At 57.2% G+C, this 25,963-nt stretch overlaps 9 protein-coding genes and 2 non-coding genes across 11 annotated transcripts; 5 read left to right on the top strand and 6 right to left on the bottom strand.

The window, feature by feature from the left end:
• Window positions 1-37: 37 nt before the first annotated feature.
• ASPACDRAFT_1243 (uncharacterized protein) lies at window positions 38-2,738 on the top strand (the record flags this gene model as incomplete). The annotated part of the gene is made up of 2 exons (XM_020196732.2): window positions 38-2,140; window positions 2,214-2,738. Coding segments are annotated over 2 exons (2,628 nt in total), but the record flags the coding sequence as incomplete, so codon positions are not given.
• A 468-nt stretch (window positions 2,739-3,206) lies between these two features.
• On the bottom strand, window positions 3,207-4,469 carry ASPACDRAFT_123463 (uncharacterized protein). The gene has a single exon (XM_020196638.1). The coding sequence runs from the start codon at window positions 4,174-4,176 to the stop codon at window positions 3,403-3,405; it is 774 nt and encodes a 257-aa protein (XP_020053872.1). The 5' UTR covers window positions 4,177-4,469; the 3' UTR covers window positions 3,207-3,402.
• Window positions 4,470-4,561: 92 nt separating this feature from the next.
• On the top strand, window positions 4,562-4,633 carry ASPACDRAFT_t252. Its single transcript has one exon. It is a non-coding gene; the product is annotated as a tRNA-Met (tRNA).
• A 535-nt stretch (window positions 4,634-5,168) lies between these two features.
• On the top strand, window positions 5,169-5,240 carry ASPACDRAFT_t253. The gene has a single exon. It is a non-coding gene; the product is annotated as a tRNA-Arg (tRNA).
• A 335-nt stretch (window positions 5,241-5,575) lies between these two features.
• ASPACDRAFT_32247 (uncharacterized protein) lies at window positions 5,576-7,261 on the bottom strand (the record flags this gene model as incomplete). The annotated part of the gene is made up of 1 exon (XM_020199865.1): window positions 5,576-7,261. The coding sequence occupies one exon, from the start codon at window positions 7,259-7,261 to the stop codon at window positions 5,576-5,578; it is 1,686 nt and encodes a 561-aa protein (XP_020053871.1).
• Window positions 7,262-8,746: 1,485 nt separating this feature from the next.
• ASPACDRAFT_53718 (glutamine synthetase family protein) lies at window positions 8,747-10,499 on the top strand (the record flags this gene model as incomplete). The annotated part of the gene is made up of 5 exons (XM_020202785.1): window positions 8,747-9,185; window positions 9,259-9,515; window positions 9,620-9,672; window positions 9,728-10,420; window positions 10,469-10,499. 5 exons carry the CDS (start codon window positions 8,747-8,749, stop codon window positions 10,497-10,499), a joined length of 1,473 nt encoding a protein of 490 aa, XP_020053870.1.
• A 462-nt stretch (window positions 10,500-10,961) lies between these two features.
• ASPACDRAFT_80400 (putative IgE-binding protein) lies at window positions 10,962-11,977 on the bottom strand. The gene is made up of 2 exons (XM_020205643.1): window positions 11,588-11,977; window positions 10,962-11,523 (listed from the first exon to the last, which is right to left on the bottom strand). The coding sequence occupies exons 1-2, from the start codon at window positions 11,849-11,851 to the stop codon at window positions 11,134-11,136; spliced, it is 654 nt and encodes a 217-aa protein (XP_020053869.1). The 5' UTR covers window positions 11,852-11,977; the 3' UTR covers window positions 10,962-11,133.
• A 571-nt stretch (window positions 11,978-12,548) lies between these two features.
• On the bottom strand, window positions 12,549-15,523 carry ASPACDRAFT_123459 (beta-glucosidase). Its single transcript, XM_020196637.1, has 2 exons — window positions 15,236-15,523; window positions 12,549-15,169 (listed from the first exon to the last, which is right to left on the bottom strand). The coding sequence occupies exons 1-2, from the start codon at window positions 15,402-15,404 to the stop codon at window positions 12,729-12,731; spliced, it is 2,610 nt and encodes an 869-aa protein (XP_020053868.1). The 5' UTR covers window positions 15,405-15,523; the 3' UTR covers window positions 12,549-12,728.
• A 1,091-nt stretch (window positions 15,524-16,614) lies between these two features.
• ASPACDRAFT_123456 (putative mRNA-nucleus export ATPase (Elf1)) lies at window positions 16,615-20,489 on the bottom strand. Its single transcript, XM_020196636.1, has 3 exons — window positions 18,129-20,489; window positions 17,510-18,076; window positions 16,615-17,456 (listed from the first exon to the last, which is right to left on the bottom strand). Exons 1-3 carry the CDS (start codon window positions 20,183-20,185, stop codon window positions 16,730-16,732), a joined length of 3,351 nt encoding a protein of 1,116 aa, XP_020053867.1. The 5' UTR covers window positions 20,186-20,489; the 3' UTR covers window positions 16,615-16,729.
• A 697-nt stretch (window positions 20,490-21,186) lies between these two features.
• On the top strand, window positions 21,187-23,118 carry mcsA (putative citrate synthase Cit1). Its single transcript, XM_020196635.1, has 3 exons — window positions 21,187-21,595; window positions 21,652-22,788; window positions 22,843-23,118. Exons 1-3 carry the CDS (start codon window positions 21,545-21,547, stop codon window positions 23,041-23,043), a joined length of 1,389 nt encoding a protein of 462 aa, XP_020053866.1. The 5' UTR covers window positions 21,187-21,544; the 3' UTR covers window positions 23,044-23,118.
• Window positions 23,119-23,226: 108 nt separating this feature from the next.
• On the bottom strand, window positions 23,227-25,739 carry ASPACDRAFT_123454 (Zn(II)2Cys6 transcription factor). Its single transcript, XM_020196634.1, has 2 exons — window positions 25,514-25,739; window positions 23,227-25,452 (listed from the first exon to the last, which is right to left on the bottom strand). The coding sequence occupies exons 1-2, from the start codon at window positions 25,607-25,609 to the stop codon at window positions 23,524-23,526; spliced, it is 2,025 nt and encodes a 674-aa protein (XP_020053865.1). The 5' UTR covers window positions 25,610-25,739; the 3' UTR covers window positions 23,227-23,523.
• Between the last annotated feature and the right edge of the window lie 224 nt (window positions 25,740-25,963).

The raw sequence follows: 25,963 nt of genomic DNA, 5'->3' as shown, positions 1-25,963 counted from the left end.
CCAAAGTAAGCCCGGCGAGGGCGCCCAGCAAGCCAAGGGCACGGTACCTGCTCAAGAAGACACTGCTGGCTCCGGCGTGGAAGATGTCCAAGGGAGCGTGCTCAGCCTAGCGAGTCTAGAGGGGCTCAGTGTCGAGGAAGGGGGCATGATAATGAGTTCGGCGGGGCAGCCGATTGGGGAGGTGGTCGAGGGAGATCCCGACGACCTTGTCGGCCAGACTGTCGGCAAAAATGGAGAAATTCTGGATGAAGATGGGGATCTAATCGGACGTGTTCAACTCCTGGAGAAGGAGGCAGAACCAGCGTCCGGAGAAACCCTCGATGCGGGGACATCTGAGCAGGGTGAAAGCCTTCCAGACATGCCCACTTCCGAAGAGGGGGATTCTCAAGATGAGGGGGGACAAGAAGAAGCCCAGGAAGGGATCAAGATGGAGGACGCCACTGCTCCAACCGAGCCCGATCAACCTGGGGAAGAGGCACAGGCAAGCGACGCAGATCAGTCTTTGGAAGAGCCCCCAGCAAGCGAAGCGGACCAGACTTTACAGGAGCAAGAGCCAGGCGAAAAAGAAGAAGTCGCCGGCGAAGGGCTTGCAGTCGCGGGGTCTGCGCAGGACCAGGAGGGTCAAGAAGGAGCGGAAGAGGAACTAACAGGAGATAAAGAAGTGGGAGCGGGAGTGGAAGAGGGAGCCGGAGAAGGAGTTGAAGAAGAAGAAGGGGTGGGAGAAGAAGGAGTCGGTGAAGAAGGAGTCGGAGCAGAAGGAGTCGGTGAAGAAGGAGTCGGAGAGGAAGGAGTCGGAGCAGAAGGAGTCGGTGAAGAAAAAGTCGGAGAGGAAGGCGTCGGAGAAGAAGGGGTGGGAGAAGAAGAAGCACGGGAGGAGGGTGGAGAAGAAGGGGAGGAGGGAGAAGAAGAAGAAGCTCCAAAACTACCAGACATCTCCACCCTCGAAGGGCTCACCTGCACCAAGTTTGGAGGCATCGTTGATTCCAAAGGTGCCCTCGTTGGCGAGCTGATCGAGGGTGATGCCAAGAAGATCTTCCGTGGAAAGTATCAGCTTGATGATCAAGGCCAGTTCTGGGACCAGCGCGGGAAGGTTGTGGGCAAGGCGAGGCCTCTCCCGGTCGAGGAAGAGGAGCTTGGTCCGTTCGCCGACCTGGGTGATCTGCATGTGGACGAGGACGGGTGGGTCGTGAATGAAGAGGGCCGACGGGTAGGCCAGGTGGTCGAAGGGGACGCGCGGAAACTTCGCGGGCGTGCAGTCGACGAGGATGGCGATATTCTGGATCGGCGAGGAAATCCGTTGGGCCGTGCAGAGCCGTGGGAAGAGCCATCAGAGGCCGAGGCCGAGGAGGCCGAGGAGCCAGAGGAAGAAGGAGAGGATCTGTCGATCTTAGCCGGTAAAAAGGTGAATAAGCTAGGCAACATTGTCGACGATGCCGGTGTGGTGTATGGAAGGCTGGTGACCGGGAATCCACGCAAGCTGGCTGGCAAGTCAGTGGATGAAGAAGGTCGAGTGTGGGACTCGGCAGGCCGCGTCGTCGGCCAGGCAGAGCTGCTCCCAGCTGAAGAACGAGACCGGCCTGAGGGACCCTTCTCCGGCCTCGAAGGCTTGGTGGTGGGCAAGGATGGGTTGGTGATCGATGAGAACGGTGACACCGTCGGGCGCCTAGTGAGTGGTGATCCTCAGCGTCTTCGTGGACGTGCTGTCGATGAAGACGGTGAGATTCTCGATAAGTCGGGCAATGCAGTCGGTCAGGCTGAACCGTGGACCCCTGAAGAGCCAACTCGCAATGTCAGCCCCATGGCGGGTCGGAAAGTGAACCGCGATGGCGAGGTCCGTGATGAGGATGGCAATGTGATCGGCAAGCTGACCCAAGGCGAACTCTCCAACTTGATCGGTCGGACTGTCGATGAAAACGGCTATGTGGTTGACAATGATGGCAACAAGATCGGTGAATGCACTCTCTTGGAGAACATTCCCCCTGAGCCGGAGCCGGAGCCGGAGCCGGAGCCGGAGCTGTCTCCTGAAGAACTTGAACAACAGGCCCGTGAAAAAAGGGATAGAGAGCTGGCGAAGAAGATGGCTTCCATTGTACAGCAGACGCTGGACACGATTGAGCCCTTGTGCAAACAGATCACTCAGGTAAGTGGGGACTCTCGCACAGTTTATCTATCTAGTCTCGCCTACGACTTACTAATTCGGTTTGATTCGATAGCATATCGAGCGAGCCAATAGCACTCCCAAAGAGGAGCTAGACGAAGAGCAACTTGTGAAGCAAGTCAAGCCGTTGATCGAAGATGCCGGCAATATCTTGCAGGAGTGCAAAGGTGCTCTCCGAGCCTTGGACCCCGATGGTCAGATTGCTGCTCAAGCCAAAGCACGCAGTGCATCGGCAGAAGCTAGCCCCGAGGAGCACCATTTGGCTGAGGTGCTCAAAGAGCTGACTCGGGTGGTGGGAGAAACGATCGAGAAAGGAAAGGCTCTGATCGCCGACATGCCCCATGCTAAGAAGAAGATCAATCCGCTGTGGGCTTTGTTGTCCGAGCCCCTGGTTCAGATCATCGCCGCGGTGGGCCTCCTGCTGAGTGGTGTGCTCGGTCTAGTTGGTAAACTACTCAACGGACTCGGACTGGGGAATCTCCTCTCGGGCTTGCTGGGTGGCTTGGGGGTCGACAAGCTGCTGGAAGGGCTGGGCTTGGGGAAAATAACAGAGGGGCTGGGGCTTGGTGGTAAGAAGTGACTGATCGGTCAGAGGCCGAATGAGACTGTTCTGATCAAGCCAGGCAAAGTCCGTTATCTCTTAATTCACTTGCTTCTTCTCGTTCTGTCATTCTTGTACCTGATCAGTGACATGTTCGCCTCAATTTCAAGCCTATGATTTCATGATAATAAAAGATTGAGTTCGTCGTAAGTGTCGTAAGCCTAGCCATGCCGGCCGTTGAGCTATTGCTGCTTGGAAAGCCACGCTCATTGCGCAAAGCACCAGAAACATAAGAAGGAATTTTTTAGAATACACTACCTCAGAATGTCCACCACACTCTTAGCATCGCGCCGATCAACATTCTGCCTGGCCAATTCTCGAACTCTGCGCGGATCGCGTCTCTCATTCTCCTGGTCGATCAATTTGATCAGAGCCTTAATTGAGGTTGTCGGGTCCTGACGGGCTGGCTCGGTTCTGGAACTGACGAATCCATGGTTGTTACCGAGAGGAAGTTGGGGAAGCAGAAAGAAGCATTGGACAATCGAGCGTTAATTTGTCGCTTATCGCCGGCTACACACCAACCCTTATCTTCACCAGTACAACATGCCAACAGCTAACTTGTGCATCACCCATACAACCATAAACCTCGTATCCACCCTCACCTCACTATCTACCATCCCTCTGGTCACCCGCAGCCCAACCCTCAATCCTCACCCTCCAAAATCTCCGAATACATCACATCCGTTCTTAAAGTATACTTGACCCCGCGCACCACCGGCTCCCCGGCATGCAGCAGATCATTCTGCTGAAACACCAACACCGACCCAACCTTAGGAAGCACCTTGACCACCTCATCCTCCTCCCTCTCGACCTCCAACCGTCTCACAAAGGAAGTCGCTCCCCCCACCAAACCCTCGTCTCCCTCCCCCTCCCCATTCAAATATACATGCACCGTGAAAAACGACCGCTCCCGGCGATCCGGCGTGGTATACCAGCCATCCCAATGCGGGCGGAAGAACTCGCCGCCCTGGTACCGTAGAAAGCGCAGCCGCTCGTTGAGCCGCGTGAGCTGGTAGCGCCGGCGCGTCTGCAGCGTCACGCGCCAGGCGTCTTTTTCCAGAACGTCGAGCCCGAACTCATCCCGCAGGAAGGGGAGGATCCGATCGCCCAGTTTCTGCGCCAGCTCCGGCGCGTCGAGGATGATGCGGCCGCAGTTGCGCGTATCGGGGCGGAGGACCTGTTCGCCGGCGCCGACGTTGAGCATGGCGCGCTCCCATTGCGGGGTCTGGGAGGTCGCGGTGAGGGTGCTGGCTTCGGCGAGGCGGAGGAGTTCGGTGCATTCGGCTTCGGTGAAGACGTTGTCGATGATCGCGGCGAAGAGGTGGCGGTAGGGCGGGAGGGGTGGGGTGGTCTGGGTGAAGTCGATGCGGTGGGCGGTTGCGCTCGGGGGTGCGGTGGCGGGGAGGAAGGTATCCATCTTCGTTATTGTTGGGGGTTTTGTGGGTGTGTAGCAACTTGGATATGTTCGGCTCTGGTTTACCGGGTGAATACGCGGGCTATATACAGTGGACGGCTGACGAGGCTCGCAAGGCTGACTCGTGTCGCTGCTACCCAATCGCTGTTTACGCAGTGTGTATTATGTTGATTTGGATGGTATGTGGTGGCATACTGGCTACCTTGAAAGAGTAGGATATGGCTGATGTGGGAAGTGTAATAGGTCAATGCACAGTATATTAGGAGAGCGTCTGTATGCTTGGATTAGAGGCTGATATTCTCTTTTGGGAGGATGGCCCTACCTAGATAGCAAGACCATTTTGAATTTGGTATGTAGAGCCACAGCCAGGACGAAGATATATCCACCAAGCATGTTAGCTCAGGGGAAGAGCGCCGGGCTCATAACCCGGAGGACCCTGGATCGAAACCAGGACATGCTAAGTATTTCTTTTTTGTTCTTTTGCGGCCCGCTAACAGGATCCTTTTTGTTGCGTCTCCTTTTTGTGCCTGTTTTTGTATGCAAACGAATTCAATGCTCTCTACACGTATTCTGGTCACAACTGTTTAAACTAATTGTTAATGATGTGACACTCTGTCGTCGCTGATGGGGAAAAGTCCGACCGCGGTCAAGCTTGAGATTCTACTCATCCAAGCGATATTTAATATATTAAGCAACACCAGCCTCGGCACGACGATACGTAAAGTGTTAGTAGACCACTGTTTCAAATCCTGTTAATAAAGATTTCCACACAGTATGTTCAGCTTAGAGATCATAGACAAGACCTAGATACCATAACCAAAGATCTATTGACTATATCGAAACCCAACCAAGTGAGAGAACAATATCCCCGCATCCAACAATAGCCACTACACGTCCAAGAAGAACCCGTCCAAGAAGAACCCTTCCGAAACACCTGCTTCTCTAATGCATCCACAGGATATGATTGCTACCCCCAATGCTCAATTCAACAAGCGGCTCCCGTGGCGCAATGGTAGCGCGTTAGACTTCTAATCTAAAGGCTGCGGGTTCGAGACCCGCCGGGAGCTTGTCTTTTTGCGCCCGATTGTTTTTGTCCGTCATATATATGGTTTGGCTTGGCATCTATGTTGCGGTGGATGGAAAGCAAAGCTGTTTCTCCGGGATTGTTGTGCAACCGTGTCGGCACTAGGCAGACGACGTCGTTGTGCCGTCAGCTGTCTGTTTTTTTGATTTGATCGGCTGTCTTGCCCTTGGTATCAAATCATACTGTATTGTTGCGTATAGTGGCTGATGTTGTTTTATTTTGTTTGCGTCAGAGGGGTTTCTACAAGATCAAACATAATACTAAATGTGGATATACAGAATAGCTGATATGTATACATATGTATAGTCTCCTAAGTAACTACCCCCGCATAATATAGAACCCATTCATCGCCATCTGTTTCTCGACGGCACCGGCATTCGGCCCCCGCACCCCAACCCAATGCAGGGGAACATTCTCCACCATCCTCTGCCCCCGGGACCTGATATTCGTGACCCCATCCCGGGTTCTCTGCACCCAGGTCCCAGCCTGTCCACCCCCATCACTGCCATCACGCAGACCATGGCCCTCGGCACTCCAAGCAGGATGCCCCAACACCTCCTGTGCATATGCCACATCACACGCATCCGCTATCATGGCCGCCTCGGCCGCCGCATCACGCGCCGCTTGCAGCTCTCTCTCCGTGTTACCGGTCGCGGGCGGCAGGTCCGGACGGAGATAGCCCATGATCCGTACCTGGAGACGTGACTGTGGTACGAGTGGCGGAGAGTCATCGATGAGACGGATGATGGTCTCCTTGCCCCTCGCGCGCGCGAGGTTCACCCGTGCTTCCAGGGCGGGGTTATACGAGAGGATGGCGAGGACCATGCCTTGCCACTGGGAGTCGCGAGGAAACGAGTATGTTGTTTCCCCGGGTTGAGGCGCCTGCGCAACGGATTGGCAGACGCGTACCCAGCCGAAGAACACCCCGTGGTATTGATCTTGGATCGCGTCGGGAACTTTGCCCAGCCGGTACTTCGTTCCATCCCCACCTGCTGCGGGTGCCACGCGCGAGGCCGTAAAGTCCACGGGGAATGGTGGCCGTGGACCAAGATCCAAGGAGACAGGCTGGTATTCTCCCGCCACTGACTGATTGCTGGTGGTGGTGGGCCCCAAGCCAGCAGACACCAATGCACTCACGCGGTCGCCAGCCCCGCTCATCGAGTACGCCGTCTCAGCGGCCGTCTGCGTCTTCCAGCTCGGTTTGTACGGCTGGATCCGATCCTGGACCGCGGCGGTGACGGGGGCGATGACGGCCTCGGCGGCCGTCTGAGCGTACATCCCGAGGACCATTGCACCGACCTCCATGGGCATGGTGGAGAGACTGGCGCCCCGGCACGAGCTGGGACTCAGTGATGTGGACAGGACTCGGAAGACCGGACTGTAGCAGAGTACCTTCTTCTTGCCATTCCCACATAGCACGAGTTGGAAGTAGCCATCGCCCGCTTCGGCGGGGACCCTCGCCACAATGGTCTCTCGCAGATGGTGCGTTTCGCGAACTTTAGGTGGCGCCTTTTTGCGGAATTTCGCAATGTCGCGCTGCCACGCGCGCTCATCCGCGGGCTCCACCTGAGTCGCCTGGACGGCATGGGAGGGCGTCACGTCAACCCAGTCATCGGTGAGCCGTAGAAGGGCCTTGGTGCGCATTCCCGTCTTGCCGGTCCATCCCTTGGATTGCAGATAGAGGGTGCGGTCGGCGGGAAGGGGCGAGTCCGAGAAGATGGAGATGGTCACGGAGGTGGTGCTACCCCGGTAGAAGACCACGCCGGAGGAGTGGCGTAGAATGGTGACATGTTTGGTACTTTCCGTAGGATGGTTGAGTAGTCCGCCTAGAAAGTGACGCGCTTCACCGTAGGCTTTCTGCGCGACCGAGAGATCCGTGGTGGTGCGGGGAAGGCTTGGTGCGGGGGATGTTGCTGGGGCGCGATCATGGATGGTGGTTGCAGCGCGAGTGGGGATGGTTTGTGATGGTGGGGGTTGCGGTGGCCGTGGGGATGGTGATCGCATAGGAGTGTATGGCGGTGGTGGTGTATCTAGGAGGGGTGGCTTCTCCGAGGGAGTTGGTGTTGGGCACGGCGAGATCCTGATGACACCACGGATGGTGCCATCATCGTCAGCTTGCGGCAGAGGCTTGCGCTTGATGTGGTGGTGGTTCAGCATAGTGATTGTCCATTTGAACAGTGAAAGGGGCCGCCTGGAGCTAAGATATTGCAACCAAACCCCTGAAGTCCCCTGAAAGGATCGGAGTCGTGATGTCGATCGGAAGCGGCGGAGGTGCTGACTCAGCGCCTAGAAGAGGGTGAAGGATTGTGTCTCGGAAAATATGTGAATTGGAACAATGAGTCCGGAGATGCTCGATTCTCTTAGATGGTTGATGTCACTGCATAGGAGAACCATGGTTGGGTGACAGCGGCAACATCCCGTAGCTCAATTGCCATAACCTAGGCGTATTTGTTAGTAGCGTAAGCTACAAACATCTGGCCGGGGCATACGGATGTGCAGAGGGAACAACTTGTCGATGTTTATGAATACTCGTATAAATGTAAGTTAACAGTAGTTCGGACACCCTGGCATGATATTAAATTCAGGTTAGATGTTTACTGCCATCTTCGCTGCCGTGACTTCAGCTGGCAGGGTATCGATGTCCATAAAGTCTAGGCGGTCGATAGTATCTCGTAAGAGCTGACGCGAAGAAGACTACAGCTAAGATATGGTAGAAATGACGAGCAAGTCTACGACACAGATAGATATAGTGTTCGAGTCCTGGTTCGGCAACCAGCTATGTAGGAAAGAAGGACGGATTGGACGGGTTTGGGATAGGCGAACCATCTATAGGTAGCAGAGGGAGGTGCGAGGCTGATGTGATTTAGTCTTCATCTAGATAGTAGCAGGCGGCTTGGGAAGAGCGAGAAGATGTCATGCAAGATGTCCTCGGCGTGATGTTCAAGGCCGACATAGTAGAAGCAGAGAGGAAGTTAATTGTAAGAGCAGGGAAAACATCGGGGAAAGCTTCCTGCGCTTATCGATAAGCATGAACGATAAGACACCCAGGCACCCAGGCATCCAGGCACCCCGGCACCAAAGCCAACATTCCATCTGTGCGATGATGTGCAGCTGCATTCCAATAGGACTCACAAACTGGGTTCTTCCAGCTATTGCAGTGGTACATCAATCAACAGGATGAGAGATCCGCCTGTGAGAGATGGTTCCTGCCATGCTGACCCAGTCCCAAGCACATCCACCATGATCTCCGCAATCTCAACTGGCAGTCACCAGGCCGCACGAGGCCGATAAGCCAACGGGCGATAAGTGGATAGCCGAAGACGGGGGGAAGAAGGGGTGGCTGGCGGTGACGTCTTCCCGTTCCCACTCACTCTCACTGCCTCTTGTTCCTGTCCACATCTCACAGTACCCCTTCTCTATCTCCAACTTCATCTTCCAACTTCCCTCTGGCCGACAATCCATCGACTACACCTACACCCACAACCCAACATGGCCTCGTCATCCCCCGAGACCGAGGTCCCCACCCTCGACAACATCGCCCAGATCCTCCAACATGATACTCGCGTCAAACTGGCCGGCGTGGACGTCGACGGCATGCTGCGCGGCAAGCTGGTCTCCAAGAAGAAGTTCCTCTCGATCGTCGCCGACGGGTTTGGGTTCTGCTCCGTGATCTTCGGGTGGGACATGCACGACCGCACCTACTTCAAGGAGCTGGCGATCAGCAACAAGGAGAACGGGTACCGCGATCTGGTCGCCGTGCCGGACCTGCACAGTTTCCGTCGCATCCCCTGGGAGAACAACATCCCCTTCTTCCTGGTCAGCTTCCTCGATCCCGACACCAAGCAGCCGGTGTGTGCGTGTCCGCGGGGCCTGTTGCGCACGGCGCTGGGGTCGGTGGAGGCGGCGGGGTATCGCGCGATGGCTGGAGGTATGTTTGTCTACACAATCCATGACACCTGATATTTGACTGCGTGATGCGCGAAACTAATCTAGCCGAATAGCGGAGTATGAGTTCTATCATTTCCGCGCGCCCAGCAGTCATCCCGACCCCAAGCAGAACGCCTCCGCGACCGCCACCTTCCTCAAAGAGAACCCCGTCGAAGCGTTGCCGTCGTTGACGGAGGGGATGTTCGGGTACAGTCTGACGCGGCCGACGCATAACCAGGAGTATTACTATGGGGTGTTCGATGCATGCGAGCAGTTCAACTGCGAGATCGAGGGGTGGCATACCGAGAGTGGGCCGGGGGTGTATGAAGCGGTATGAGCTCTACTGTTCCGCAGCGGACAGAACCACACACACACACACACACACTCTCTCTCTCTCTCTCTTCCGCGCTATACTGACAATTCAATGGCTACTAGGCACTCCAATTCGGCGAAGCCAAAGAAATGGCCGATAAAGCGGGACTCTTCAAGTAGTGCCCACCCTCCCCTGCCTTCCAGCTGCACCTCCCGGACTAACGATCATAGATACGTCGTCAAATCCCTCGGCACGAAGCACGGCATCACGCCCACATTCATGGCCAAGCCACGCGAAGGCCTCCCCGGCAACAGCGGCCACATGCACATCTCCCTGGTGTCGCAAGAAGACGGATCCAACGCCTTCTACCGCGCGACGCCGGACCCCTCCCCACCGTACCCGGACGTCGCCCACCTGTCGGACCTGGGCCGGCACTTCCTGGCGGGGATCCTGCACGGGCTGCCGGACATCATGCCGGTGTTCGCGCCGACGGTGAACTCGTACAAGCGGCTGGTGGAGAACTTCTGGGCGCCGGTGACGGTGTCGTGGGGGCTGGAGCACCGGGCGGCGTCGATCCGGGTGATCGCGCCGCCGACGGCGAGCCCCAAGGCGACGCGGCTGGAGGTGCGCGTGCCCGGGGCCGACGCCAACCCGCACTTCGTGCTGGCGGCCGTGGTCGCGCTGGGGTGGCGCGGCGTCGCGCAGAAGCTGGCCCTCCCCGTGCCGCCGCTGTCGAAGGGGGATGAGATGGGCGGCGCGAGTGACCGGGGCGTGCGGCTGGCCAAGTCGCTGCGCGAGGCGGTGGGCGCGTTCATGCGCGAGGGCAGCGTGGCGCGCGAGGTGTTCGGGGATGCGTTTGTGGAGCACTTTGGCGGGACACGCGAGCACGAGTGTCGGTTGTGGGAGGAGGCGGTGACTGATTGGTAGGTCTTGCACTTCTGATGCTGTGGGCGGTGCTAATTTGATTCCAGGGAGGTGAGGCGGTATATCGAGACGGTTTGAGGTGCTTGTCGGGGTAGAGCGGGACGAATGGAGAGGCATGGTGGAGGATAGATACACGGGTCACGAGACACGACTGCAGATATCATTTACACGTTTGTTTAATACCTCCATGATCGAATATGATGCTAGGTATAGATCTTATATCTCTAAAGTAACCATACCCATACAAAACTTGAGACTAGAAATACTAAACGTACAGAGATGAAGGTTCAGCCCACAACCACCTAACGATAAACCCAAGAATGCATAAGAGTTGTTGACATCCCCTGCATTACGTATCTCACCTCCTTACCGGCCATAAGCGGTTTCCCCCCCCCATCCCTCTCCCTGGAGGAGATTCCCCTTTCAAACCTAATCTAAATCAGATAATACCAAGCACGAACCCTGGGAACCCAGTTGACTACCAATTACACATACTAACAATCCCAATCTGAAACCCTCACACTCCAAGAAAAACGAAGAATGATTCATTATAAACACGGGCCACTACCAGCCCTCTCCCCCAGCATTCATATACAGTACATATATCCATTACCAATCATTCAGAATCCCCAAGATTATAACCATCCACCCTAGCCATAGGTGTAATCCGCAACCCATTCCGCAGACAGGGTCTGTACAAGGTACAGTACGTTTAGATATACTCCCAAGCAGCCGCACTACCATTGCGACCGACGGCCAACGCATCGAAGCCCAGGCAGTCACCGACGTTACCGGAGGGGACGGTGGCGTTGCTCCAGGCAGCGAAGACCTGCCACTTGCTGGCGGTAGCAGCAGCGGAACCCGCAGCGGGGGTGGCAGACGGGGCAGCAGACGACGAGGCGGCGGCGGCAGCGGGGACGGGGCAAGCGATCAGGCCGCTGTTGGGCAGGGTCCAGTACCCGAAGGTGGTGCCGGCGGTCTGGGAGTAGCTGAAGGCGCCGACGACGGAGCCGGCGGGAACGTAGGCGGAGTGGGGCTGGGTGAAGGCCAGGGCGCCGCTGGGGGCGATGTAGACTTGTTGGCCGCCGGGGACGGAGACGTCCTTGAATTGAGGGTTAGTTTTGGTTTCTAAGAGAGGAGAAGTGGGATATGCAGGAAAGACATACCAAAGAATTGGCACCGGCATCAAACACCGTCTCAGTGCCAGGCGGGCAGGCGCCCAGCTCGGCGACCTGGTCCGGGCAGTAGCTGGAGGCGTTCTGCAGCCCCAGGTAGAAGCCCCCGGAGGCGGCGTTCAAGGGCAGCAGGTGCACGGGGGACCCGGAGCGGGCGGACATCACCGAGAACGAGTTGTAGTTGGCTTGCGCCTGCTGGGCCTGGGGCAGAGCCGAGACACCGGCGGCGGCGGAGAGGAGAGCAAGGAGCTTCATTGTGGTGGTGGTGGTGGTGAGGTTGGATTGCTGCGAGGTAACTGGTAAAGATGGATGGTTTGTTTGTAGCTGATCCTAAAAAATATCCTGGGGAAGAAAGAAGGTCTTTATACCTCAGGGCTATGCCAGTCAGTCCCTTGTTCCACTGCCACTCTCCAACCCGTGGCTAACTAGCAACTCTAGTAACTCGACCATGCTGGTTAGCGATGCGATGAGTGAAACATCCCCACTCCATCTGCTGATCAGCGGAGTGTGTCTCGGGGACATTCCCCCTTCAGTAACATCGGGGACTGGTTGACCAGGTTTCACTCGCCTTCGTATTGATTATTAGGCAGTGAGAAAAGGAAGTTGGGGACTGTCCGAACAATGCCCCAATTCCCTCCCCCCATTCCTCCCAAATGACATTCTGTTTAGGTTATCATTCATCAGCAACCGTCTTACCCGACCCGAAGCTGCCGCTGGACCCTGTGGATCCTTGAACAAAATGTACTATTTTAAGAGATGACATCATTCGCTGCTTCGCTTCTGGTGCAGTCAGTTCAGCCCCACGGCTAAACTCGATCGATACCTGCAGAACATTCACGAACACCGTCAACTAAGACTAGTCTAAGACACCACAAACAAAAAAAACCAGGCAATCTCCAAACATCGGCGATTCTTTTTTTATTTACATATACGAATGCTAGCTTCATGCAATGCAACTGTACAATGTCTGAATGTCTCGGTTTCCGCCGAATTTGCCCTCCAATGTATTGCCCCCGGTGCCTTGGTGCCTTTCTGTCTCGGGTCTAATGTGTGTCTCACTAATCATCACAAAGTAGTACTCGGCACCATCCCCAATGGGCAACGGACCTCATCACGAACATCAGAAACATCATCAATATTCCCCTCGTAAAGGCAGGTCGCGTGAGCTCTGTCCGACCCAAATCTCAAACTCGCCGTCCGGCATCACCCAATTCTGCTCGCGCACACTCCAGTAACTCAGGTCCTTCCGGGCCAACGTCATCGCCACCGTCTGCCTCTCCCCGGCCTCCAGCGCGACCTTGGTGAAGTTCCGCAGCACGCGCGACGGAAACTCAATCGGCTCAGGCATCCGCTCCAGCTTCACCTTGCTGGACCGCCGCGCCCCCTCGTGCACCTCCACCCAGTCGCCATCCTCGGTCACTTCTCCAGGGAATGAGACATACACCTGCACCACGGTCTGACCGGCCCGCGGTCCTGTGTTGCGCACCTCAACCTCGACATTCACCACCTCGTCATAGAGCGATGGATTTCCGCCCAATCCACCGCCGGCGGGCGATAGCGGCTGCGGTTCGTCGTACCCCTCCGGATAGTGCGTGTAGTTGGCCGCCGCAGTGCCGTCCATCGACGTGAGGTACGGATAGATGAATTGAGGGACCGCCCGGAACTCTGCAGGGAACAACACCGACTCATTGCGTGGAGGCTCCGCGTCGTACTCGGGGGGGAAGACGGTCTGGGGCGGTCGAGACGCCGGGAGACGGGATTTGGACTGCAGCCCCTGGACATGAAGATCGGCAAGCTCAAACGTCGTGTACGACAATCCAAACCCGAACTCGAATCGTGGCGTGATGTTGTGTCGATCGAAATACCGATGATCAATATACAGCCCGTCCTGGAAATCTACCTGCGGCACGGGTGCATTAGGCTCATACAAGACCTGCGCCCCGGGTCCGTAGTCTTCCAGACTCTTGCCGACCGTGTATGGCAGCCGCCCACTGGCATCGACCACGCCAAACAAGACGTCCATCAACGCATTGCCGCTCTCTTGGCCAGGCAGATGGGCGAAAAGCACGGCATCAACCCCTGGCAGATCGATCCACGATTCCACCACGACCGGACCCACCGCATGCACAACCACCACGGTCGGCCCAGCGCAGTTTCGAGCGACCGTCTCGATCAGCGTGTCGCCGCCCTTCTGCAGGAACAGGTTATTGCGGTCGCCGTGAATGCCCCCCGCGGAGATGAAGCCTTCGCCCGAGTCGGCATTGGCGAACACCAAGCAGAGATCCTTGTCCGCCACCTCCGCCGGCATCACCGCGTTGCGGAGGTAGGGGCTGAGTTCGATCTCTGTCTCCCAGGCGGACTGCAGAGCCTCAAAGGGGCTGACCAGATACGGAAACTCGGCCGTGCCGCTGCCCCAGCCCATCGCCAAGGTTCCTTGGTTGCAGCCGCGATCGGCGCAGGCGTTGGGACCCATTGCCGGGCCCGCATCATCACCGTAGACACCCACGCGAAACACGGCTCCGGACTCAGTCGTGGGGCGGCGGGACAACGGGAGGGTCTGGCGGTCATTCTTTACGAGCACAATTCCCTCGGTCGCGACCTTGCGCGCAATGATCCAATGGGCATTGTCGCCCTCGCCCTGCGCGTTAATAAAGCGATTCACCACACCGTAGGTTTCGTCACTGGGGGATCCCTGATAGATCCAGCCCACCTCGTCGTTGGTCCAAGAGGAGAAGTTGGGACCGCCGTTGCCTTCCGGCGGTGGTCGCTCCCACGTGTCTTGGCCCAAATGGTACCAAGCAGCTACGATGCGAGTCACCATATCGTTCAACCGCTCCATCGGGACAGAAGTGTTAAGCACGGCACGAGTCAGCTCCGATCCCCAGAGCGACTTGCCGTCCGCCCAGCGAAGCCCGTCGCCGGGCATGCTCATGTCGAGCCCGCCTAGAGCGCTATTGATGCCCGAGCGCTGAGCCAGCCAGTCGGACTGCACGAAGCCCTGGAAACCCAGTTCGTCCTTGAGGATCCCGTTCAGAAGCTTGCTGTTCTCACATGCATGGCTGTTGTTCACCATCTGGTACGAACACATGACACTGGCGACATCGGCCCGGATGGCTTCCGCGAAGGGCCAGAGAAAGACCTCATGTAGTGCACGGTCGTTGATGTTGGATGATAGGGCCGTTGCGATGCCCCACTCGTAGGGCTGACGGAAATGTTCCTGCTCGTTCATGATGTAGTGCTTGGCCGTAGCCATCACCCCGGTGCTCTGAATGCCGCGAATAGTCTCCGCGGCCGCCACACCCTGCAAAACCGGGTCCGCCCCAAACGCTTCCCAGTTGCGACCACCAGCAGGCATCATCCCCAAGGGGCCCATAGAAGGACCGAGAAGCACATTGACACCTTTGGTGCGCGCTTCCTCGCCCAACGCCACGCCCCGCTGGCGGATCAACTCGCGATTCCAGGTCGCGCCGGTGGTGATACCAGCGGGAAAGGCGGAGATCAAATCGGCATAGCGCAGCCCCAGTGGTCCGTCCTGCAGACACAACGAGGGAAACTTGACAAATTCGGCGGGCGCTGTATAGCGGTGTAAAGTTAATTTCCACGTAGTCACCAAGCCAGGATATTCCGATCAAGACGAACCTGTATTCCCCACACACATGCCCATCTGCCATCCAACGCCCGTCGTGATGTTAACCTTCTCGATGAGCGTCATATTCCGCACCAACAATTCCGCCCTCCGATAATCATCCGCCCAATCCTCCAGCGCACCGCCCTGCGGCGTCGGGAACCATGATTCGGAGGGAGGCATATACTGCACAAACGCAGCAAAACCACAATTAGCCCAGCATCCTCTTACACCTCAAGTAACCATGTAGTCAGGGGGAAAAAAACTCACCACCTCCACCCTCCCCGCATCCCAGCCGCCACGCGCCGCAAACCGCAGAAACACCCACACCAACGCCCCCAACACCAACACGACCACCAGTAGCGCACGGCACCAAACCTTCCGATAATAGTATCTGGTCGTCGTCGTCCACCCCCACCCCATATGCGGCGTATGCTTCTTGAAAGTCGACGATCTTCTCCGATGATGTCCCTTTGACCCCTTCCTCAACCCCACGTCCGAGCCCACGGAGCGCGCATCGCTGTCGTCGCTGTCCTCCTCGTCGTCGGAGAGTTCGAACTGATGCGCCGCGGTCAGGAGTTCGCGTTCTGCGGCGGTGATGGAGGAGAGGTAGGCTTCAACGTCCGAGGGGCGGGCACTGTTGTTGTTACTCGTGGGGTAGGCGTAGGCGGGTTTGGATGCGGTGGAGCTGTGGCGGCTGTGGTGGTTGTCAATGCGGCGGAGTTTGATCTGGCTGCTGCTGCTCCTGCTGCTGCCGCTGCCGCCGGTATTGTGATTGTGGAGGTTGTAGTCGTCATCGGAGAGGTCGGAGAGGGTGAATCGGTCGTCAATGTGGGCGGATGGCGAGGATTCTTCTTCGGGAATCGGGGCGAAGGAGGAGAGCGATTTGCGGGAGGGCGCGTCTTGTTTGAGGTGGTCCCGGTAGGGAGGAGGGGGTCCCGGGTTGGGTGGCATTGTTTGGCGGAGTCTTTAAATTGTGCTTATTCGATAGAGAATCATGGATCAGAGGGATGCAAAAGAATGTGAAGATGCACAAGACGGAGAGGACATGTCAGGGAAAGGAGAGCAAAGAATTGCATTGAATTAGGGGAGAGGGGGATGGAGATGGAGGTATGGGGATTGGATGATGAAGGAGGGAGAAGTGGACTGGGAGATTGGGAGTGGTGGACTTTGTGACAATTCGCAGGTTCTGGCCAGGGGATTGTCACCGCAAGCTTTCTGGCATTGGTTCCTGCCGCGGGCAACCCGCGCCCGGTGGAGACCAAACTGGGGCTGCATGACGACAACTCAGCGTATGGTACTGACAAAGTAAGATACTGTAACTTACAGCAAGCCGCTACGTAACCTGCGTTTGGACCTGTTTACATACGGATCTTGAAAACCAAAACGAAATGGATGCTCTATGCTGAGAATCTCGTCTACAGCTCTATATACTCATGGACAGTCATCAAGCAAACAAAAAGGTCTATTAGCCAATGAAGCAATCATCGCGGTCATTCATTCACACTCTACTCCTCATCATCCGTGTCCGGGGGCTTGGGAGTACCCTTAGGACTTTGCAGCCACTCTAGGTGACGCAGACGACGACGCGCCTCGCGCTCCTTTATCTGCGCACGAGTCATCTTCTTCTTCTTGCGAGCCTTGAACTTCAACTCGCCTTCTTCCGCTCCCGAGTTCACCGCCGAGGCGGCGGCACTGGTGGTGGTCGAGTTGGCCGCAGTGCTGCCGGGCTGAGGGGTGCTGGTGGCACTGTCCTCGAAACGATCAAGAGCAACAGCATTGCTGGTGCGGCCAACAATACGACCGTCGGCAATGTGCAGCTGTTCGGGACACAGCGCACCCACGAACTCTTCGTTGTGAGAGATCATGACCACACCACCCTTGAAGTCGCGAATGGCAACCGCCAGACCACCCAGGGAATCACGATCCAAGAAGTTAGTCGGCTCGTCCAGCACCAGCAAGTGAGGGTTGTTCCACATGGCTCCAGCCAGCACAACCTTGACCTTCTGACCACCAGACAGACCAGAAATCTGGTTGTGAGCGGCAATCTCGGGGTCCAGACCAACATCTTCAAAATGCTTGGCAATAATCTTGGGCTCGAGGATACGGAAACCAAGACCCTCGCGGGATGCCTCGTGGTCGTCAAACTCCTGGACCAGCTTGGCGAATCCCAGCTCGGTAAGGGTTTCACGAGAGATCATGGTGTTGTGCTTGGGAAGAAGACCGATCCATTTACTAGACGGCAGGTTAGCGATATGTAGACAATCCAACATGGCACTCCGACTTACACTTCATACTGGAAGGACTTCTTCCACTTCTGACGACCCATCAGAGCCTCAATGCGACGAGGTCCACGGCCATCACCCAGATCCACAGGCTTCTCCAACTGCGCCTTGTCCTGCTCGGTAAGGATGCGGGTCTGCTTCAAGTGCACTTCACGATCATCACCGTTGGCGTAGCGCCACTGCAGGTACTGACTGGGGGTCTTCTCCAAGTGCATCTCAACGTGCTCCAGAGCGTGCTGCTTGATGTAACCGATACGGAGATTGGGGTGCTTCTCGACCTTGCCGGTCTGCGGGATGGTCTCACCCGTCAGCATCTTGATGAAGGTCGACTTACCCGCACCGTTACCACCGATGATAGCGACACGGGAAGAGAGGGTCAACGACAGCGAGGCGCCCGTCAGCGAGGGCTTGCTGGCTCCAGGGTAGGTGTAGGAGCAGTCGGTCATACGGAGAATGGAGCGGGTGTTGGACTTGATACCGGACAAGATACCGGGAGGAGGGAACTTGAACTGAACATTGCTGGCGGACAGGGTGTAGTAGCTCTTGGCCTCGGGCTTGACCTTCACAAAGCTGCGCGCATGGTTAGTGGTTGTGAAGAGACAAAGGATTGAAGGACACTTACTCGGCCAGGTTACCCTTGTAGCAAACCAGCTTCTTCTGCTCGTAGTGGTAGATGTCGGTACAGACCTCATCCAAGAAACCAGAGTCGTGAGAGACGATCAAGCTGGTGATCTCAGTGTGGGCCTTCAGGTATTCCTGAAGCCACTTGACATTGGCGACGTCCAAGTGGTTAGTAGGTTCGTCCAGCAAGAGCACATCGGCCTTCAGCAACATGGCACGGGCCAAAGCCAGCTTCATCTTCCAACCGCCAGACAGGGATCCGACGCGCTGGTTCTGGCGACCCTCCGGGCCATCGGTGAAGCCGAACTCCAGCAGAACGTTACGGACGTGCTCTTCACCCTCCGCAGCGATCTTAGGGTCCTTCACGACGAACTCGTAGATGCTCAAATCAGCATCCTCACCCTGGTTGTGCTCGACGAAGCAGGTGCGGACGACATCCTGAGGGGGGAAGCCCTCCAGCTTGTCGTTGGCGATACTGCGCATGAGGGTGGACTTGCCCGCACCGTTGCGACCGCACAGACCGTAACGGTGTCCCTTCAGCAGACGAAGGTTGGTGTGCGACAGCAGCAACATACCACCGTAGGCCAGAGAGAAATTGGCGTTGACGATTTCAACCTCGTTGGGATCTTCGGGCTCGGGGCGACCATACTTTCGGTGATCCTCCTCAGTGAAGTGGGCCTCCAGTGCTGCCGCGACTGCGTCGTGCTTCTCATCCGCCAAGAGACCGCGCAGGTAAGGACCGACGCAGGCGGGGATGCGGTCAAGCATGCGGCAGTTGACATCCTCACGGACCATCTCCGAGATGTAGTTCTTACCGAGCTCGAACAAGGTCACCAGCTCGGGGTGCACCAGGCCGCCTTGCTCTTGGATCTTAGCCTCCAAGACGGTGCGAACCTCATCGGGGGTGATCTTGGCAACCACACCGGCAGCAACATCCTTGTCGGCCATAGCCTTCTCGATGACGTCCAGAGCACGGGTGGCAAGCTCACGCACCTCAGGAAGAGAGGCACGGTCCTTGACGCGCTGCACACCAGGCTTGAGCTTGGGCAAGAAGGTACGAGCCTCAGCGGGGTCGTGGACCAGCTTGGTCAAGTTCTCGACGACGACAACGGTCTGGCGGAGGGTCTCCTGGGGGGTAGTGGGGGCGTTCAGCGAGCGTTCGAGGAGGGGAGTGAGCAGGGCGAGAACGGGAGAGGTGACAATGGCGACGAAAGTGGTCTGGGACAAGGCATGGATGGCCTTTTGCAGGGTCTGCTCGGAAGGCTGCTCCATGGTCTTGATCAGGAGAGGAATGCGGGGAGCGACGTCGTCGTTGGACAGCAGGGTCGTGATGGCGTTCATAGTCTTGATAGACTGCTTGGCGACTTCATTCTTCAAGTCGTGCATACCGGACTCGACCAGAGGAATCAGGTCCTTGAGGGTCTTGCCCATGGCCTCGCGCAGCAAATCCTTCTCGCGCTCCTCCTCGAGGGAACCAGCACCCATCTGAGCCTTCACGGCCATCTTCTCGATGAGAGCGTAGGCGCCGACGAAGCCCTGCCACTTGGCAGTGTTGCGGTTCAGATACGCGGAGAGGGCGGGCAGGAGGCCGTTGGCGAGGGACTCGGCCTTCAGGCAGGCGAAGAGAGCGTCGATGGCATACTGAGCAGCCTCGCGGACGACAGCACCCTTATCGGCCAGCAAATCGAGGGCGAGGTGCAACAGACCACCGTCTTGGAGCAGGAAGACGACTTCGCTGAGAGGGTGTTCGCGGGGGAAGCGTTCGAACATGGCGCCGAGGATCAGCATGGCGCTTTCGCGGAGAGCGCCATTCTTCTTATCGACGGCAGCCTTCTGGATCTGGGGCAGGATATTGTAGTGTGTGAAGCCAGCAGCACCAACGCTCTGGATAAGAAGGTTGGTCAGGGCGTAGGCGGCATCGAGGGACTGCTGGGAGGTCTCTGCGTTGAAGATGGTGTGGAGGAGAGAGCCGATCTCCTCGTAGGTGGGGGGGACCCCGGAGGGGGTTTTGGAGACAGCGGTCTGCATGGCGGGAGTGGGAGATTCGGGGTGAGGCATTCTAAATATGCGCGGGGTATTCTATTGTGGTGAAGTGGTGAAGGCTTCCAACCAGCACAAGCCGTAAGCCGTGGATTTTTGGAGGCGGGCGGAGAGGGGCGTTCAGCCTCGTTCGGAGCAGGAGAGAGAGAGATAAGAGAAGAACCTGACTGAATGGAGAATGGAAAGAACTATACAACCACAAATCAAACAACAAAGCAGCAATCCTCCTGGAGGATGCGTTCCAAACACCAAAAACACAGAAAAAGGAAGAGTGGAGAGGATACACAACGTCAGGAGAAGGAGGAGGAGGAGGAGGAGGGGGGCGAGAAAACAATGAGATGGGAGAGAAAAATCGAGCGGGCGGCGGGGGACTTTTTTTTCAGAGATGTTGATTGGCCAAGGTGGGCAGTGAAATCTCTGCCTGAGGCGTGGCTGGCGCCAATCAGAAGAATGTGGCTCAGCAGGGACAAGGAAGCCGCTGTTGAAGCCATTGATGACGTAAACAGGTGAGGCGGTGCCACTCATGCCTTAGGGCCTGGGGCAGCTATATTAATGCCAGGAAAGTCAGGCGGCAACATGCCGTCCGGATTGGGCTTACCCCGCACGGAGAAGAGGGGGAGAAGATCCACTGGGTGGAGCAACACTAAGAAGTGGGAAGTGGGAAGTGGTCTGAGTCTGACAGAATCCATTGTGATCCATGATGTCGACTACACTGCAGGCTGCTGCTGTGGAACTACTAGGAAGCACATTGTCTGTCAGAAAGCGTATATATCAGTGTACTCCGTACGATCGGGCGATTCCAGACACAAGACAGAGAGAGAGAGAGAGAGAGACTTTTCCTTCCTCATCCGAACCATGGCGCTGTTCACCGCCGCAACCCAGTTGGGAGGCTATAGTGAAAGGCTAAGAGGGAGGCTAAGGTAGACCGACGCAATTATTAGGTGATGTGCTGATCGGCGCTTCAATAAAGAATAAAGAAATCTCCGGTCGCCCATGATTGCAGGCACATAACAACCCCTGGCTGTACGGCGGTGTAATATGGACTGGCCGCATGCAGCCGTCTCCTCCTCCCTTGCCTCGGTCGGACTCTCGGTATTGATCTCCGCGTCCAACCGCTTTCATGACCGAGGCTAGTTAAGTACAGTACAGGTAGGTAGGTAGGTATATCTGCGCCTGTGTCTAGGTAGCCTGAGGGCTATTTCCCCTCCCCTTGTCTCCCTCTCCCCTTGTAGAACTTTCACACGTTCACACGTTCACACGCTCACACCCTCACACCTCTTCCCTAGAACAACACTCGCACATTCAACAGTCAGGACAGGATCTTGACTCCTCCTTTCCCCTTCCCTGCAGCGATTGTTCACAACGCAAACTCACAACATGGCTCTACCTATACGTACCACCACCCGTCATGCCTCGCGACTAACCCAAGTGCGTCTCCCTTGGTAATAGTCGCCAAGCCCCCCTCTGACCTTCCACCCATCTAGACTCCCCTCTTCCGTCGCACCTATGCCACCGAACCCGATCTCAAAACCGCCCTCAAGGCCGTCATCCCCGCGAAACGCGATCTCCTCAAACAAGTGAAAGCGCGCAGCGACCAGGTCATCGGCGAAGTGACCGTGGGCAACGTCATCGGCGGGCAGCGGGGTCTGAAGGCGCTCCTGTGGGAAGGGTCGGTGCTCGACCCGAACGAGGGGATCCGGTTCCACGGCAAGACGATCAAGGACTGCCAGCGGGAGCTGCCCAAGGGACCCGTGGGCACGGAGATGCTTCCCGAGGCGATGTTCTGGCTGCTGCTGACGGGCCAGGTGCCGTCGACCGCCCAAGTGCGGGCCTTCTCGCGCCAGCTCGCCGAGCAGTCTCACCTGCCGCAGCACCTGCTCAACCTCATCAAGTCCTTCCCACGGGAGATGCACCCGATGACCCAGCTGTCCATCGCCGTGGCCGCCCTTAACACCGAATCCCGTTTTGCCCTGGAGTACGCCCGCGGCCTGCCCAAGGCCGAGTACTGGGAGCCGACCTTCGACGACGCGATCAGCCTGCTGGCCAAGATCCCCCGCGTCGCCGCGCTGGTCTTCCGCCCGGACGCCGTGGACCAGGTCGGCACGCAGCCGCTGGACGGCGCGCTCGACTGGTCGGCCAACTTCGCCGCCCTGTTGGGGAAAGGGGACCCGACCACGCACGGCGACTTCCACGATCTGCTGCGCCTGTACCTGGCGCTGCACGGCGACCACGAGGGCGGCAATGTGTCGGCGCACACGACGCACTTGGTGGGCAGTGCCCTCAGCGATCCGTTCCTCAGCTACAGCGCTGGGTTGTTGGGGTTGGCGGGTCCGCTGCACGGGCTGGCCGCCCAGGAGGTGCTGCGGTGGATCCTGGCGATGCAGACGGAGATCGGGTCGGGGGCGACGGACGAGGCCGTGCGGGAGTATCTGTGGACCACGCTGCGGTCGGGCCGCGTGGTGCCTGGATACGGACATGGGGTGCTGCGGCAGCCGGACCCGCGGTTCCAGGCGCTGATGGACTTTGCGGCGGCGCGGCCGGACGTGCAGTCCAACCCGGTGTTCAAGCTGGTGCAGCAGACGTCGGAGATTGCGCCGGGCGTGCTGACGGAACATGGCAAGGTGGGTTCCTTCTCTCCCTCTGCAAGACGGGAATCAAACTGACAAATCATACAGACCAAGAACCCTCATCCGAACGTCGATGCCGCCTCGGGTGTGCTCTTCTATCACTACGGTTTCACGCAACCGCTGTACTACACCGTGACCTTCGGCGTGAGTCGGGCTCTGGGCCCGTTGGTGCAATTGATCTGGGATCGTGCATTGGGCTTGCCCATCGAGCGACCGAAGAGTATCAACCTGAAGGGACTGAGTGCATGAGCAAGCACGTACACCACCGGGATACCATTTTCACTTCATGAGTTACATAGAGACCAATGCAGCCATTGTGACATGATCCTTGAACTATTAACGTAATATTATCCACCCGCAAAGGGTGCAGGCTCGGGTCGAAAACCGGCCAGGAGGCTATTTTGAATTTCCCTCTAGGATGGAGACTTTCTTGCACGATTCACCACGGAAGGGACGGAAGTTTAAGTTGACAAAGTTGACATGATGCGAGAACGTGCACGGTGGCTCTCGGATACCATCGGCTCCATCTCAATCTAGCTTTTTGTAAGTTGGATGTATACAATACTCCGCACTCAGATAATCAGGAAAGATCAGAGAGTAGTTAACTGCCTTAACGAGGCTCATAAATCCCCAGCCAAATACTCTCCTTCATCCTGTCATCCATACTGACACAACACCAAGGACATCAGCAATTCTTCTCCCTACATCAAAACATCAAAACCCCCCAAATCACCCAAACATAGTCCTCAACCTCCCCTCCTCCATAACCTCACTCCAATGCTTCGCCATCCCGCCCCCGACCCCGACCTCCCCCTCGCGATCCCCGACCTCCCAGATCCGCTGGATCAGCGCCTTCAGCACCCGGATCGGTTTCGACGGGAGACTGTACTCCAAGACGCTGACCCGCTGCATCACCACTCGCCGCGCCTGACTCACCTGCAGCGCCATCTGGTTGAGCAGCGGCGCCCCCACCGCACTCTGCGCGTCCGGCGCTTTCAGCCCCGTCGCGATGGACAGGTATAGCAGCGGCTGGATCACCCGTGACCCCGACTCCAATGGGATTCGTTTTACTAGGTCCAATAACTCCAGGGCTAGGGCTTGCAGACTCCAGTTCGAGATATCCGCTGCACCGAGCTCGCGGGTGTGGTCGTCGCGGAGATCGGGGAAGGTTTGGTACAGGTGCAGCAGGGCGGCGAGGCGGTAGCCCTCTGCGACGTCTACTAGGTGGGAGAGCGGGGTTCGTGCGTCCCCGGTTTCGGTGAGGTTGCTGGACTGCAGGGTCGTGGATGTGAGGGTCTGGCGGAGGGCGCGGGCGGCGTGGATGTCGCGGATGAGTTCTTGGAGGGAGTGCAGGGTGGCGTGATTGGGGGAGCGGAGGCGTTTGCTGTGGCGGCGGCAGAGGAGGATGGTGTGCGCGAAGAGGTCGAGAATGGGGCGCGAGACGCCGACCCAGGGGTGTGGGGAGGTGAATGTGTTTGTGGTTGTTGTTGATGGCGGAGAAGAACCGGGGATTGGGCCGATGAGAGTGGTAGTCGCAGGGCCCGTGGCATCCTGCTCGTCGGTGACCACGCGGCATAGGATGTCCCAGTACGCGCAGCTGTCGTTGAAGAACTCGAGGTACGTCCGGTCCGTGGTGCTCGCGCTGAGCATGCCCGGTTGGTTGTAGTAGGCTAGGATGGTTTTCATCTTCTGGAGAAGGGGGATCCCCAGCTGTTGGCTGTCGGTCCAGCAGGTGGTCGTGCCGATGCCGGCCAGGGCGAGGAGGAGGCCTGTGGGGAACTGGGGGGGAGAGGATCTGTGCTGCGTGAAGGTGGATAGTTCCTGTTGGATGGACTGCATGGCGGCGGTCCACGAGGTGGTGGCTGTGGCGTGGAGGTGAGGCAGTTGCTCGGACAGATGTAGGGCTGACATGGTCTGCAGACTGTGGAAGACGGCGGCGTTGTGGCTCCACGTGTGAGACGCCAGTTTGCGGATGAGGTTGCGGTCCGAGTCGAAGCTCGACCACATCGAACACACGTTCTTGAACCAGTATTCGATCAAGAAAGGGGTGGTTTCCGTCATGGTCGGGGTGGAGAGGATGGGTTGTGGTACATCGTCCTCGAGGGCGAGAACATCGCTCTGCAGGAGTGCTTCGAATTCAGCCGGCTCATCCACTTCATCCTCTTCCAGGCCACCCACAGGAAGGTCTGCCTGAATGCTTTCTGGAAGTTCCTCCTGTACTTGCGCCACAACCTGAGCCTGGGCTTGAGTCTGATCATCCTCATCCAGCCCCATCAACCACCCAAAACTATCGCCGTAGATCCTCCCATACAACTCGGCCAGTCCATCCAAACTGCCCACCGTCGGTATTCCACCACTATTGCCCCCAATATCATGGCCATGACCACCCCCCTCCGACGCCAACAGCCCAGACACCGCATCAAACGCCTCCTCCAACTGTTTATTCTCCACCTCGACCGTCGAACCCGTCGACTCGGGACTTTCTCCCGCGACGCCTGTCATTGAATCCCCTTCCTCGCTCTCAGCCGTCCTCCTCCGAGCACGCGCCGAAGAAAGCTCATGTTTAGTCGACCATTTGAACTCGCGCTGATATCCGGGACAAGTGCGCCCTTGCTTCACGCACGCGTTACACGCCGGCCTCGTTTCGTCGCATTGAATCTTTACTTGCAAATGAGTCGCGTCTTCAAATGAAAGCATTAGGGAACGGACGGAAGCATACCCGTCTCGATTTACAGGTCTTACAGCCCGTTCGGAAGCGACGGCCTTGGCGGTTGTCCTTGCTGGTTTTCGTTTTCGTGGTTGTGGTTGTGGACATTATGGTTGGTGCTCATTCATTCTTTCTGACTGGATGATGAATGCTGCTGGATCGAAGATAATATAGATCAGGGAGATGGTGATTGTGCTGTTCAAGGATTCATGGAGAGGACCACTTCACCAAGGCCGAGGATCAACCGAAATGCGGAGAAAGAGGCGTCGGCGTCGATCCGGATTTATACTCAGTACTCCAAGCCTTATCTTTCGCCATCCACGTGAGGAGAGAGCGGGGAGGCCTGCATGCAAGATAAGAGATGTAGTGAGCTGATAAGACGTTTTCTGTGTGACAGGTTAATGATAAGACGAGTCTGTTATAGCCACAATCAATTTATCACACAGGAGATGATCTGTTGGT

The sequence above is a fragment of the Aspergillus aculeatus genome (assembly GCF_001890905.1).
Source record: "Aspergillus aculeatus ATCC 16872 unplaced genomic scaffold ASPACscaffold_13, whole genome shotgun sequence".
Lineage (NCBI taxonomy): Eukaryota > Fungi > Ascomycota > Eurotiomycetes > Eurotiales > Aspergillaceae > Aspergillus > Aspergillus aculeatus.
This window is presented reverse-complemented; position numbering and strand designations above follow the sequence as displayed.

What these genes read in the sequence shown, in the direction of transcription:
- mcsA (XM_020196635.1), top strand. Translation starts at nt 21,545, where the DNA reads ATGGCTCTACCTATACGTACCACCACCCGTCATGCCTCGCGACTAACC. An exon ending in ATGCCTCGCGACTAACCCAA is followed by an intron (nt 21,596 to 21,651) that starts GTGCGTCTCCCT and finishes CCACCCATCTAG; the next exon opens with ACTCCCCTCTTCCGTCGCAC. An exon ending in TGCTGACGGAACATGGCAAG is followed by an intron (nt 22,789 to 22,842) that starts GTGGGTTCCTTC and finishes CAAATCATACAG; the next exon opens with ACCAAGAACCCTCATCCGAA.
- ASPACDRAFT_123459 (XM_020196637.1), bottom strand. Translation starts at nt 15,404, where the DNA reads ATGCCTCCCTCCGAATCATGGTTCCCGACGCCGCAGGGCGGTGCGCTG. An exon ending in CATGTGTGTGGGGAATACAG is followed by an intron (nt 15,170 to 15,235) that starts GTTCGTCTTGAT and finishes ACCGCTATACAG; the next exon opens with CGCCCGCCGAATTTGTCAAG.
- ASPACDRAFT_123456 (XM_020196636.1), bottom strand. Translation starts at nt 20,185, where the DNA reads ATGCCTCACCCCGAATCTCCCACTCCCGCCATGCAGACCGCTGTCTCC. An exon ending in TACAAGGGTAACCTGGCCGA is followed by an intron (nt 18,077 to 18,128) that starts GTAAGTGTCCTT and finishes CCATGCGCGCAG; the next exon opens with CTTTGTGAAGGTCAAGCCCG. An exon ending in AAGTCCTTCCAGTATGAAGT is followed by an intron (nt 17,457 to 17,509) that starts GTAAGTCGGAGT and finishes CCTGCCGTCTAG; the next exon opens with TAAATGGATCGGTCTTCTTC.
- ASPACDRAFT_80400 (XM_020205643.1), bottom strand. Translation starts at nt 11,851, where the DNA reads ATGAAGCTCCTTGCTCTCCTCTCCGCCGCCGCCGGTGTCTCGGCTCTG. An exon ending in ATGCCGGTGCCAATTCTTTG is followed by an intron (nt 11,524 to 11,587) that starts GTATGTCTTTCC and finishes CCTCAATTCAAG; the next exon opens with GACGTCTCCGTCCCCGGCGG.
- ASPACDRAFT_123463 (XM_020196638.1), bottom strand. Translation starts at nt 4,176, where the DNA reads ATGGATACCTTCCTCCCCGCCACCGCACCCCCGAGCGCAACCGCCCAC.
- ASPACDRAFT_123454 (XM_020196634.1), bottom strand. Translation starts at nt 25,609, where the DNA reads ATGTCCACAACCACAACCACGAAAACGAAAACCAGCAAGGACAACCGC. An exon ending in AGACCTGTAAATCGAGACGG is followed by an intron (nt 25,453 to 25,513) that starts GTATGCTTCCGT and finishes TTGCAAGTAAAG; the next exon opens with ATTCAATGCGACGAAACGAG.